The 14,364-nt window shown below is 41.7% G+C and overlaps 1 protein-coding gene across 1 annotated transcript; it reads left to right on the top strand.

Annotated features, from left to right (window-relative positions):
* Nucleotides 1-579: 579 nt before the first annotated feature.
* On the top strand, nucleotides 580-2,545 carry MRPL53 (mitochondrial ribosomal protein L53; the record flags this gene model as incomplete). The annotated part of the gene is made up of 2 exons (XM_008947336.1): nucleotides 580-685; nucleotides 2,418-2,545. Coding segments are annotated over 2 exons (234 nt in total), but the record flags the coding sequence as incomplete, so codon positions are not given.
* Between the last annotated feature and the right edge of the window lie 11,819 nt (nucleotides 2,546-14,364).

Here is a 14,364-nt window from a genome sequence, read left to right as displayed (position 1 = left end):
GCTGGGGAAATCTCGTCTTGAGCGATCGAGGGCACGCACCAAACAGTTGTAAAGTGTCATTTTGCAGTAGCTTTACAGACGTGTCTGTTTTTTAAATTAATTTAGTAACACAACTTAACTTTGAATGTATTTAAGCTGCCAGAATGTAGCTGTCGTGCCTTTTACAAGTCTAAAGGATACCAATGACGTTAAATAAACGCTCTCAGTCTAAAACAATGAGAGACTGACAAGCAACTGGTCTGTATAGAAAAATGAAAATTCCATTGCTGACTTTTTTTTTTAATTTCTATTACTAACCCAGCTGAGAGAAATGCAGAAAGCACACACACTGAATTTATGCAAAATTCTTTGGTATGCTTTTTATGTGTCAGCATATAAAGGCCTATCTGTTTGGATTTTAAAGAGTGATTATCTCATAAGAATCACCCGTCTTAAATTACTAAATACAAATCCTGTTTTTTTTTATACATTTGTTGCCCAGCAATGTCAAGATACTCAAATTAGTTTTAGAAGTATACTTACTATAATTACCATCTGCAATGTACTTAATGTATTTTCAAATATATTTTCAGAAAATTTCTTCAGTGTATTTTCCATAAAAAAATCCAGGCCACTAATAGAAACTGTGAAGTGACTGCTGATGTGAGACATGATGGGTCTGAACCACTTGTAGATGTTATGTTTGGTAAGGAGCTAATTTTTAATCTTGACAAAAAAAAAATATTCTGATATTCTGAGGTTTGTGGTATTACAATGTTACTGTCTTCTCTCTAAGTTTTTTGTTTGTTTGTTTGTTTGTTTGTTTTTTACGCTGGTTACTTTATTTGTTCTGGTCGATAGCTGGGAGGAGGGAGGAAGAAAGGAAGAGTCAGTGACAGCCTGATGTCGAGATAGATGTTTACAAATATATGTGTGTGTATATATATATATGTACTACAGTTAGATCTAGTGGATATTGAATCAAAAAGCTGACTTAACTTTAGGGTTGAGTCTACTTTTGTAGTGACATGCATGTGTGACCTTGCAGTCGGCTGCAGTTCCAGGGAAGTATGTGTAGCTCTGTTTTGGTATAAGAATCTCTTGGCTTTCTTTTTTACGTTATCTGTGGTGGAGGCGTCTCAGCCTTGATAGGAGAAAAGTTGAATACATTTAGTTGCTTATGCAACTGAGTAACTTGCTGTGCAGTTTGAAGGGACTGCTCATACGGATAAGACCATGTGTGTGTAGAAGGACTTGCAGAATGAGGTCAACTGATGTACAAGAAATTTCTTGTTTTCCTTCGAGGGGATAGTGAGCAGGCAGGGACCTGATGGTAGAAATTTCATCAGTTCTGGAAGCGGCCCAGATTCAAGGCTGTGAACAGATGGCTCTAATCTGCTTTTGTCCTTTTCTCTGGCTACATCTTACTTCCTGCTGTGCTGTAATGGACCAATATGTCACGTAGCCCATTGAAGTTCTCATTATTATTGATTCTTGGTCCATGCTTTTCTTTAAACTTCCATATATTTAGTCAATCAGTAGAAATATCAAGAGTGTTGAATGTACTTCATTTTGCTTATGAAAGTTGAGTTATCTAATGGTTGACATTGCTTGTTCCACCCTCTCCATACCTGTGACTTTCCCATTCGTGTCTCTAACTGATGTATTAGGACAAAAGCAGTAAAGCTTGATGTTTTTCACAGCATAAACCCAAAACAGTTTCTTTCACTAGTGCCAAGAGCATTTCCAAATGAAGGGTTTGCAGCCCTTGTAACTGGCAAACATGGGGCTGGAACTTGTGTGCCATGCATGGTGTTGCATTATATGGGTTTGGGTATGGCTTTTGTGTTTGCGAATCTTGAAAAAAATAGCTAATTAACTTAGTTTAAAACCTAACTAGGTTAAAACTTATACTGCCTCCTCCCTGTTTTAAAATATTTTCTTTGATAGTTTTAGCAATCTTGGTGCATTCTATTTTTCTACATTATAACCTCCAGATTGTGTAAAACAATTTGATGTTTTGACTAAAAAAGTAACTTAAACTGACCACCGACAACATGCATCTGAAATGCCATGTGTGGAGAGTGTGACTTCCAGCACCTTATGTTAGATGACTTCGAGGGTGTGAAATGAGCCATTCTCCTCAAATCTGTATTCCTACCCTCAGTATATCTAGACAAATGCTTCAGATTTTTCAACAGTGCAGTACAGTAGCGAAAGCTACGTGTGTACTGTGTGCTGTTTAATGTATTTGTTTGCTGGTGGTGCATAATTAATATATTTGTTTGCTGGTGCGTAATTAGATTGCTTGATAAGTGGAGTACTTTCTAATCAGACCTGATGACCAGGGTGTTTGGATTTATACACACAAAAGAACTGCACACTAAAGTAATTGTGACTTAGACTTTGTGGCTTCTTAAATTTTTTTCCCTTTACAGCTGATGGAGAGCGACTGATAATGAAGGGGGCCAACTTGACAACAATAGAAATGTTAACAGCATTGAGGATCAGATGTAATGCAAAAGACTCTAAGGAAGAACAGAAAAGCAGGAAGAAGAATCCTTGAAAACCAACGGTGTTTGCATTTACATGTGTTCAAACCAGCAGGCTGCACAAAAGGCTTTTCTCCTGTGCAAGAAAATCTGAAACAGAGAGATGGCCAAAACACTGAACAGTTTAACGTGCAGCAGAATGAACCATCTGAATGTTCCTTGTCTTGCCCTGGAGGAAAACACAGTGGAGCAACAAATCTTGTAACACTAGTGGGCCAGAGGGGTGTAAGACACGTGAACGTGTCTTTCTGAGCAGCCACTTCTCAGTCGTCTGCGTGTCGGGCTAATATCACATGTATTTGCATGTAAATGTGAATAATGCGTATGAGCTATTAAATTATTATTACAGTGAAGACAGATCTCTTTGGATATTATTTCCTACAAAATTTCCATACAGTTACTATTTTTGAAAATTATTAAATACAGGAATTTGAAGAAAACATTGAAAGTGTTGTTGTTGACTTAGCTGAGGGACAGCAATCTGCAAATAAGAGTGGATTTTGTAATACTATGTTTATCATACATCTGTTACCAAGTCCCTGCCATTTTCTTCCTCTTTTTTTCAAGAAAGTGTGAACTTTGCTAAATGTAAATTTAGCTCAGTAACAAGGTAATGGGACTGTGAACACACAGTAAAACTACTCATTCTGTGTAAGAGTAGCTAAGTTTAGCTCAAAGGGAAAGATAAGTTAATTTCTTTTGATGATTGAAGAAAAGGGCTATCTTTGAAGTTCAGTTTTGTAATATTTTTGTCATTCACTTTTGGGAGATTTCATTAAATATTTTGTAAAGATCAAAGGGAGGCCTTTATTTGGCATTTGCAGCTGTGTTTCCAACCCTGCTGTTAGTGCTTTGGTGTCTTATCTGTATTGCAAAGCAGTGTGGGCTTGGGAGGGTTGATCTCTCCCCAGCCTGTGCAGGTGAAGGTGTCAAGTGCACATGTATTTCATGGGCATCAGTTTTGTTCTACTTCAGTTCAGAATAAAAGTTCCATTTTCTGAGAACTGGCAGAGTTCAAGTTTTGAGAACTGCAGGTGCAGTACTATTGAGAGGCAGTAGTTCAACCTGTTGTTAATCAGATGCCTGACTTCCATAAAATTGTAGTACATAGATTTCCAAAATTAGTTGGGCAGCAGATTTAAGACTCATCTGAAACTAGTTTTACCTTACTTCTGATGAGTAGACGCTTTCTGAAAGCAGCATTGTTTAACTGGCACTGTCAAGGTAGTCCTTTGCAAGTTCTTCAACAGGACGCTGGAGTCCAGGTAGTACCTTACATTGGTGAGGTAGAGCTCTGCTAAAGGCCTGTGATGGTACTTCGTGGTGGTGGCTGCCTCCGTAGGTTTGTAACAAACAGAAGAGGGTGAGATAAGATGATTGGGGCAGATAGATCAATGAAATTTAGTCATGAGAACAAAAGATATGAATGACTCAGTCAGGGATGGAAACCTTCACTGCAGTCTGTTATTTTTTCTATTAGGCCACCAACTCTTCTCTGAGGTTTCAGAGTGCTGAGCTCCTGAACCTGCTACTGAGCTCCCTCTCTAGTGGAGGAGTTTCAAAAACATGTGAAACTGGGGGTATTTTAAATCCTGTCAGGCTAGAAGAGTACCCTAGAAAGTGGAACAAACAGAAATCAGGCTGTTCAAAGGACAGGTTTGGGTTTTTTTGTTGTGTTGTTTTGTGTGGTTTTTTTTTTTTTTTTCCAGTTAGGAGAACATCATATAACGTGACTTTACCTGAAGAAGCCTTACAGGGAAAGTGAGAATTGTTCAAGTGGAACAACACTGCAGAATTACTCATTCCCCATATTAATCATGTACTTACATGTGCAAAGGCCCTATTACTGTAATATATCGGTGATTTTTGTGATTTCTTTTTTCCTTAAGTTTTTCTTTGACAGTTTGTACAATGATGTCAGTGTGTAAAACTTGTGTTTAAACATGAAGCAATTATATCCATCTATAAATAATTAGCCATTCGTACATACTTAAAGAGTAAACCAAGGGTTAAGTAATACTAAGTTTCTGTAGTGCTTATATTGGCCCAAGATTGGGGTTTATATTTATGAAAAGGGAAGAAAATGAAGATCCTAGCTGAGGCTTTTTATAGCTGAAATAAATCCTGTTCACTGTTGAGAAAAAGTGAGTGGTATTTTGTTCTTAGAGTTTTTTTTGGTCTTCACTCACATGGGTAAGCATCCTGCTCGGTAAAGACATGCCCTTACTAGGTACGTTCAGTTTAACCCAGGGTGTGGCAAGTTTTGCTTTGGTGAGGCCGAAGGCCTGTAATGTAGCTGTTCAGATATGACTGACATCAGTAGCTGAGGTGTGAGCTGATGTTGCTTTTGCTGTGCGTACTAGTAGCAGCAATTTGCAGGGGTAAAACTGATACGTTTTGTGTGTGAAAAAGAAGCAACGACTAGGATTTGAGTATGTAAGCTACAAAGGAAAACATATACGGGACAGAAAAATAAAAATGTTCATTCTTGAGACGATGAGATACTGAAGTGATAGAAACAAGCAGTATGGGCAAGGAGGTGCTCCTCTGGGGATTATTATTCTAATGCATGGAAAGTTGCTCTCCCTGTACCATGCAGATAAAGGTACAAATTCATTTTTCAAGTGTGTTAAAGATAATCTTTAATGAATTTCTTCTCTAAGCCTTTAGATAACTTTGCTGCAAGGAGTTTGTGCAGGAGCAGTTTCTGCTGCTGTCTGGTGGGCTGGAACGAAGCGGAGCGACCTGCTGGCTGGGACATCTCCCTGGTGTGCCGAGTCCCGGGCTCTGCAGGGGGAGGGGATTAAGGTCAGTCATGCAGAACAAGGCGTGGCTGGGCAAGCACTGACTTTGCGTGTTATTATTCCCAAACCCACTAATCTTGCTTACTGCACCCCACCAAAATGTGGGCGCTTGCCTAAATATAAGAGGAACTGGAACAGGCCCTAAACCCACTAGGTTTAACTGGATGCAAACACCACGTCCATGTAGGCTTTCTGATAGAGGTGATGACGTTAAAATGTCTAGACCTCTAATACCTGGAGATTTAAAACACTGATTCAAAACATCTTAGACCAGTTCATCATACAAATACCTATTTTTTTAGAAGTTCTTGTCTATGCATGGAAAAAATAGTCCTGAAAGACATGAACATGTCCTTCGGATAACACTAATTGGTCAGGGTAGTCCCTTTTTAGATATCTACAGCATTGTTTTTAGAAGGAGATGATATCTTTGTTAAAGATCAACTGGGAGCAGCAGTGTTACTGCACATTTCCACGGTCAAGTTCTAACTACCAGCTGTCCCAAGTAAGTACAAAATGCCATCTGCTGATGCTTTCTTGCAAGGGAGAATCACGCTATGAGAGGTAGGTCCTGCATGCCCGTGCAAGTTCTGTGCTTTGTTATTTCCAGGGGTCTCAGTGTGGGTAATTTCCTTCTCCATATTGTAGGAAAAACTGCATGCAATACAGTATTGCTGTGCAAACCCCACTTGAGTGGAAGATGCTTTAAATCTCATTTATTTTAAATGTCACAAACTAATATGTTTTGGCTGCTTGTGAACATGGAAGAGGTGTCATCTGTTAACTTCAGAAAATTGCCCGGAAGTATTCATCCAGTTGAGAGTGGAGGAATGCAGTAGTAGTTTTGGCTGGCTTTTCTTAGTTCTTCACCTCTACTATATATGATGTCTGAACGATCAAGGAATTTTTATGATGTAGAGAAAAAAAAAATCCTTGGGCTGTATTTAATAGTTCTCAAGAATTCTGCTCCCAAATTTATCTTCTGCATGCGTGCTCTCCCTGTGCAGGTGTACACACCCTTTGCGGTTTAAGAATTGCTGGCTTACTGCCCGCCTCATCAACTACATGTGCAACCAGTTTCCCTGGATGCCAGGCCCTGCTTCTCCACTGGGTGGTTTGGACTCACCTTCAGACCTATCAACCCCTCTCCCAGCCGCATTTGTTCCTCCTCACCCCCAGCCCCCCTTCTCCTCCTGGCATAATTAACCTTTTTCCTTCCCGATACTCTTTGATCTCATCCAGTCTCACCTTTTCTCCCTGGAAGGCCGGAGTCTCTCTTCCGAGCCTTTTTTATTGTCTGCTAGGAGCTTGCAGTAGCTTCCAGCAGCCAAGGTGCTTTGGTCCTGGTTGACCACTGCTTGTTCTCCTGACTCAGCCTCTCTCTGTTATGCTGAGAAATAGGACAGAGCAGCACGAATGGTTAGAGGTGCTACTGTGCTTCTGATAGTCTTTAACTTAACAACACATTGTCTTTACATTGAGCTGGCCTTCTCAAGATTTTACAAAGCTAAGGCTGTGCCCAAGGTAGATGTTAGAGGTGTGAAGGCAAAGGAGCTGACGATCTGTTTTGATCAGGTCTCAAGTTTCAAAGTGGTACTTGAAAGCAGAGTAGACTGTAGAGACTCTGCTTGACTTACAGTGTTGCCAGCAGAGTAACTAGCATACTGAAGGAGATTTATGTGTTGTGCTTCACTGGATGAGGAAAGTTTGACTTGCTTACATGTGGAAAGAACATTTCTTTTAAGACTAAATAGCTGGAAAAATGAATCGACAGTTGAAATGCTGGGGTTTGAACCCCGAGCCCCGAATTAAGGTTGACATATGGGTGATTCCCACAGCCCTTCATACAGAGGAGGTGAGTTTGCCTTATAGCTTCCCCCCAGGGTGCGGCCGGCCCTGCAGGGAGAGCCAGAAGGGAAATGAGCCCCAGGGGTCCCGCAGTGAGCTGACAAAGGTCAGGGGTCTGCTTGGGGATAAAAGCTGGGACCACTTGCAGGGAGTCAGGAGTGTCTGTCTGTGGAGTGCACTCCACAGAGCTTCCTGGGTCAGGGCAGACCTCCTGACTCTCCCTAGAGCTGGGCCCCGGTCTGTTTAAACCTTTGTGAATGCGGGCCGATCGGGTGAGAGTCGCCATGTGGGCACCTTTGTCTTATGTGTTCAGCTTGCTGGTTTGGCTGTTTCCCATGCCAACCATGGGGAACCTCAGGGCTCTGTTTTTCCCACCTGTTTCTGTTTATACCACCTGTTGTGGGCCAAGTTGCATCTTTTGTGGGATCGTTGGGGGTGGTGTCATTTATGTACTAGCTGATTGATCTGTTTGTACCCCCAGCCATCATTCCTGCAATGTCCTTCTTGTCTACAGTACAGTCTGTGTATTGGTTCATCTTCCTGCTGGTGCTATCATTTTTGTTGGGCCTGGTCATTGGCAAAACAACAGCCCTACTTGTGAAGGGACTGCTCAATAGTAGCATAGCTTGGGAAAGTCAAGCCCTTCACAGACAGATTTTTACCACGCAGACTGGCAAACCCTGCAGGAAGTTCAAAGGAGAGGCAGGTGGCAAAGCAGCAAGTTCTTCCCCTACCCAGTGTCCTGGGTTCGGCCAGGATAGGGTTAAATGTTCTCAGGCTATAGCTGGGCAGGGCCACCACCAGGATAGACAAGTGAACCAGCCAAGGGGATATTCCTACCAGACTGAAGTCAAGCCCTCTGTATAAGGGCAGGGGCTGGCCCACCAAGGGTACACTTGTTTTTGGCAGGTGGTGTTGGCACATCTGGAGCAAGGAGAGCTGTGCCTCAGGTAGGGGCTTTATTACCACTTGCTTTATATACTATTTCACCAGTATTATCACAAATAGAACAACAGAAAGAGAGGAGAGACAACAATAATAAACTGCCCTTATCTCAACGCAGGGGCTTTTGTTGTCTTTTCCTGCCAAGTCTCCTCCCCTGACTCATGGCAGCACTGCTGCTGGTGTTTGGCTGCCAGCTGAGGTTAAACCATGCCGGTCCCTTTTTGGTGCCCAACGTGTGGCACTGATTAGTGTTCAAAATGACCCCATAGGTGTGGGGCAGGCCTCAGCGCACTGCAGTGATTTGCACCTCTTGGGCATTGCCAGGTTGACAACATGCTTTTTCCAAGTATTTCAGTAGTTTATCAGGATTCTACATTTGTTTGGGGGTGAAATTCCAAAACGCTGGAGGTGACTGCTGCCCTAGGCACTTTCCCACACACCTCATAACTCATAACTAGACAACTTTGGGGCAGATGTCTGGCTGGTATTCCTGAAAAAATTTTGTGTGACCCTAAACAAGAACCATTTAGAAGACATGGGAACAAGAACATATTGGCTTGGGCATCCCAAATATATGCAAAATTTTCAAAAGCTGAGTTTCTTCCCCTGTCGTGGTTTAGCCTCAGCTGGCAGCTAAACACCAGCAGCAGGTGCCTGCTTCTTCCCGAGACAAGAGGCAACAATAATAGCAATAATACCAGTGAAATAATATTTAAAGCAAGTGACAATAAACCCTTTACCCACGACGCAGCTCTCCCTGTTCTGGCCACGCTAAAGACCCACTGCAAACAAGTGCTGCTGCTTCAGCTGCAGGCCAGCCTCTCCCCCTGTATAAAGGGGTGAGATCAGTCTGGCATCGAGTATGCCATTGCCTGGTTCTGTCCATTATCCTGGCAGCGACCTGCCCAGCCACAGCAGTGTGTGAACATTTAACCCTATCCTGGCTGCACTCGGCACACTCAGCCACTACACCTCTGGGTCTTTTGACCCCTTCACTCTTTTCCAGTGAGGAGTCAAGGATCAGCCTTACTGTAAAAATAGCATGGCCAGCATGCAAGGCTGGCGAATTTCTCATCTCCAGCACAGTTCTTGCACAGACTAACTGAATTGTCATTACTGGTGAGCCTGAGTAGTTTTGAACTATTACATGAATAAAAGAAATTATGGTTATTTTCATGGGGTTTTTAGTCTCTTTCTAGGTGGGGCTTTATAGAACTTGGCTTCAACATCTACTTCTCAAATGGATTTCGAAGTATTTACTGGGAATGGCAAAGTTAAGAATTGGATGATTAGTTCTTCCTTTCCTTCACATAGCTAGATCAGTACCAAGTTAGGCTGCACATAAAAGAAGCAGTGTCAGAATCAGTACCAGAAGCTATCTTGTGGCAGAAGCACAGGAAAAAAAACAGGGAACTGCAATGTAGTTTCTTACCTCCTTATAGATCTACTTCCCACCTAAGCCCTTTTTGCTCCAGGATGAAGTCCTTTGGGAGCCCTGATCGGGTAGACAGGCTACATGTGCTCCTACCATTACAACAGCATTTTCCTCAACGTGAAGAACAGTAGTTGCAGTCCCTCTCACTCCAGTGCTGCTGGGAAAGGTGTTGGTATCCACATCACGCAGAGAAGACCCTTCCTGTGCAGAGGACAATTGTCAGGCTCTGCCCCCTGTATTTCTATAGCTGTGATGTTCTCCTTGGTAACATCCCAAGAATGAAAAGTAGTGCAATCATTATAACTATAAATTAAACTTTTTTTCCCCTAAGGTTACCTTTACAGTGGTTGATTAACATCCTTAGTAACGAAACTCATAATATGCAATAAAAAAAATAATGCTAAAACTTTACACACCCCTTCCAAATTCCATTAGGTGCACCTGTAACTGGTGATTCTAAATTTTGTAGGCTGATTACTCATCTTTGGTAGAAATATTTATTTTCCCATTATTTATTCCAAATCGTTTTGCCATTCTATGTCCTTATCCTTATGTCCTTGTTGTTCCAGACCACACAGAAAGGATAAAGTTGGGGCTTTCATTTGGTTTTATTTATAGAGGTTTGGGATAATATTTTGTACATATGAATTTTCTAAAAAGCCATGTATTATCTTTCTGAAAGTTTCCTCTATAAGCAAGTATCCCCTCCTAAAATGCTTTTGTTTTATGTGAATCAAAGGCCTTTCTAGTGCTAAAACTACAGCGAGAGACAATTTGTAGTCATCTTGATCTCTTCCTTAACATTGTAAAGGCTATGCTGATTATCAGATTTGAAAGATACATAAAAATATTTTTATACTGATGTGGATGTTTGCTATTCTGGATAGGTACTGCAGCTAAATAAAGAGGTCTTTTCAATGCTTCCAAAGTTGGGCACAAGCTGGTATATCTGCAGTCATTGTGAACAGGGCTGGAGCTGACATCAGGTCATTTTTGTCTGGAATGAGGAAAATGAAGCCTGGAGTGCTCTTTCTGGTTCACTGAAGGTTCTGGAGCTTTCTCTCCTGCCATTGAGGCAGGGTACAACCGACGAGCTGTCACCCCATTGCTACAGTAAACTTTGCCCTCGATGTAAGCGTTTCCCTTTAAACTTGCTTTGAACATGCTGCTGACAGTGTACAGGACATACACTGAGGTTGCCGGCATGTTAATTGCATTATAGTAATACTCTGTGGCATCAGCAAGGATCAGGGCTCCAGCTGGCTCGGCACTGAACGCAGGCATGCGTGAGCCTGCCCGTCCCCGACAGCAGTGGCCAGAGCCACAGCAAAGACTCTCTGGAGTAGAGAGAATAAGCCACGAATAAGAATAAGCTGTGCTGGAGAGTAAGGTGGCTTTGTTTTGACTCAGAACCTGAGATGTATCGCACAAAGCTCTGATAAAACACAGGCTGTGCCCAGCTCTTTTAGCTCAGAGGTAATGAAATGCTGATACACTAGAAGGTCTTGTATATATTGACATACAAATGAAAACTTGTAGGTTCATGTGTTGTTTCATAACTCCTGGTCTACTGTTGCCCAAGCAAATAGGTCCTGAGCCAGAGAAAAGCTTACCTAGGCCAGCTATGCAACCATAGCACGTGTTTCATCATGTCTGCTCAGTGATGACATGGCTGGGAAGGGAAAACCACGCTTGTACAACAAGGAAACAGAAACAAAGCTGTGCTACGTGTGCAATTTTTCTCATCCGTGCCTTGGGGGTGAGTAACTATTATTCATGGACTGCTTTAATTTTTTTTCACATCTAGGGATAGGCTGAAGAGTAAAACCGGGGCTGTAGTGTCCAATTTTCCTGGCAAATTTTAAGGCTTTGTTTAAGAGGTAACTTTGTTCAGAAGAAGCCTACCACTTAAGAGAAGGCACTATATATGCACAGTTCTCTGTATACTGGAGGGAAAGTGAGATCCTCCCGTTTACACAGGAAACCAAAGTATATCAGATTGGGTTCCTTCCAAGGTAAACATATGGGCAGTTTAATAAGTAAAGGTCTAAGGAAAAAGTCACACCTTCTATGCAACCTGATCAATGATACGTTACAGATGATGAGGTGGTGGTGCTCTGCCCTGCCCAAGCAGCAGGTATGACTCCAAAAGACAAAATATGGCTTACTTTGCACACAAGGGGTAATGCTATGGCTACGTGAAGAGAAACCTCAGACAGTGCTGGCCACGGCTTCCCAAGTCTCGCGCCAGGTGAAGCATCACCGCACGACGCACGCTTGCCTGAAGGAGTAGAACGAAGGTCTCTGTGCGCTCTTTTGCCCTGGTCCTTTTCTCTGCATTTGGTAATGAAGGACTATAATATCCTCCCCTCCTATGAGGTGTGAGGGCTTGACTACCTTGGGAAAACATTCACCCTGGCAGGCCCAAGCCACTGAGATGGTGGTTGCTTCTAACTGTGGCTACGTGCTTTCCGTGCAGCTAATTTCCACAGAAAAATTTACACTTCTCATTGTAAATATGAATTTTCTTTCTGTTGGACAACGTATACTCTAATGCGGAAACGAGCAAAACTCGGAGAACTTCGTCTGTCTGTGCTGACACAGTAATACAGAGAAGAGAATTTCAACACCTTCCATGGGAATATGTGTATTTGCTGCTTCTCTTTGATCTTGAGAGAAGAAGAGAATATACACCAAAAACATGTCTGACCATGATGTCAGCCTGGAACCAGGCAGGAATTGGGATTTATGGAGATGGATCCCTGTGGCCCAAGCATCTCTGAATATCTGACCATTTTATTAAGGCTCCCAAAGTAGGAGCTATATTTGACCAATTATATGTATACTGTACTGTCGTAGTAAAAAATAGTGTGTGTTTTGTAGCCCAGCCTAATTGTACATTACCCAGAAGAATACATCTCTGGTCTCTCTAGTTACTTTATTTGCAACATGAGATACCACAAATTTCAGCACTATCCTGTTTCAAAGGAGTTTTGAGATGTGGCATTGACAGTAACACGGCCAGAAATCTGTATCACTGGCTTAATATGCAAAGCATCAAATTTTTGTAAAAATTGAGGGAGATTTTTCACTGTATCGTAACAGTCTGCATTTCAGAAAAGAGAGATAAGATTCTTTTATCTTCCATCTTATATGAACTTACATGCCTAGACCTGAAAAATTTGTAAGGAGAATAAATCAAACCAAGTTACCTGTGGGAGGATTAAAAAATGTAGCAACACTGCACAGGTAGGTAGCTGGATCTCTATCTACTTCAGATCCAGGAATGCTGTCTTACCACTAGATGGAAATAGTGGATTTCACATCTTCTGCTGCATTATCAGTACTTACACCTGAATGCTATTTGCATATCGTAAGCTATCTGCAGGCAGCGTTGCAGAAATGCAGATCCAAAATTCTTTCCTAGCATGCATGGATTAAAGCCAAGATTTCTATTTCTAGAAATAGTCCCCACTTTACAAGACTTCCTAATTCCTGAAGGATGATTGTTTGATCCCACATCTAATTGCTTTTCATTTATCCTTTTTGTAAGCAAACAGAAAAGAATTGTAGGGCAGAAGACATTTTGGTTCCACTAGCATGAATTAGGTAGTAAACATCAGACCAATTTAAAATTTACTCCGAAGTCTCTTGCTCAAGGCAAAAAAACAAAAAACCAAAAAAACCCAAAAAAACCCCACCAACAACAAACACAAAAAAAAAAACCCAGATAAAAGATAAAAGTGGAAGGAAATTGAAAGTCTTGTGTTTCAATGTAACTACTTAATGACAGAAAAAAGCAACGTGGCTTGTTGCCTTGTGAGCAGACGCTGTAGTGTTGTTTGCATATTAAATGCAAGGGTATAGTCAGAGAACTGGAAGGTAATTAAAGGAAGCTCTGTGGGGAAGGGTAGTTGTACAGAAGGATTGAAAAATGGCTGATTACTCAGTGTAAGACAAATCTGATATTTTCTAGAAAGTACTGAGTCTTCAAACTGTTTCAGTTTAGCTCTACTAAGTTGTACCACTTGCAAAGCGTAAAGGAAAATGCCCTCTTTGCACCAAAACATTTGGAAGCACAGCACCTCATGTTGTGAAATGCTAGAACCAGCACAGAGACCTTGCTGACTTCTCTGGCTTGGACACCTCAGTCTCAATCTCTTCCACAAAAGTACTAGCATACTTAGCATATGTAACACAGCAACAAGGGCTACTCCATCAAAACACTCCAGGTGCTAAGAGTATCTTCAGATTCTTATTTTTTTTGGACAGGAGAAAGTAGCTATGGGTTTCATCCAGTCTGACAAAAGGCCGAAAGTGGCAGAGACTGGCATAATCCTGATGTTGGAGACAGATCTTGGGGATACTTTGGAATTGGGATTTCTGTTGTGACTTAGAAATTGCAACTTTCTCATGGATTATGACAGTTAATTTCTCTGCTCACCTGACAGAATTTGACAAAAGGTCATGGAGCCTGGTAACGGCATATATTTTTTGATGGTACCTCTGCGCCACGTACAGTCATGGCAGCTTCTCTGTTTTCCTTTAAGAGGGAAGAATTAGGGTATCACAGATCAATATGGGATAAGCCCAAGGTACCAAATTTGTATTTTTCCATTTCTGAAGCCTGAGTTTGTGTTCAGGCTTTAATTTTTCCTCTGTGCTGTGAGTACCTGCATTAGTTCTGTGCTTTGGTTGATCTTGTTTGCTGCCTGATCGCTGTGTGTAGGTAATGGGTCTGCTCCCAGGCCACAGCAAACTATGGATTGCTGTAGTTCAGTAATATGTGATATCCCAGCAG

The sequence above is a fragment of the Merops nubicus genome, unplaced genomic scaffold, assembly GCF_000691845.1.
Source record: "Merops nubicus isolate BGI_N331 unplaced genomic scaffold, ASM69184v1 scaffold20469, whole genome shotgun sequence".
Lineage (NCBI taxonomy): Eukaryota > Metazoa > Chordata > Aves > Coraciiformes > Meropidae > Merops > Merops nubicus.
This window is presented reverse-complemented; position numbering and strand designations above follow the sequence as displayed.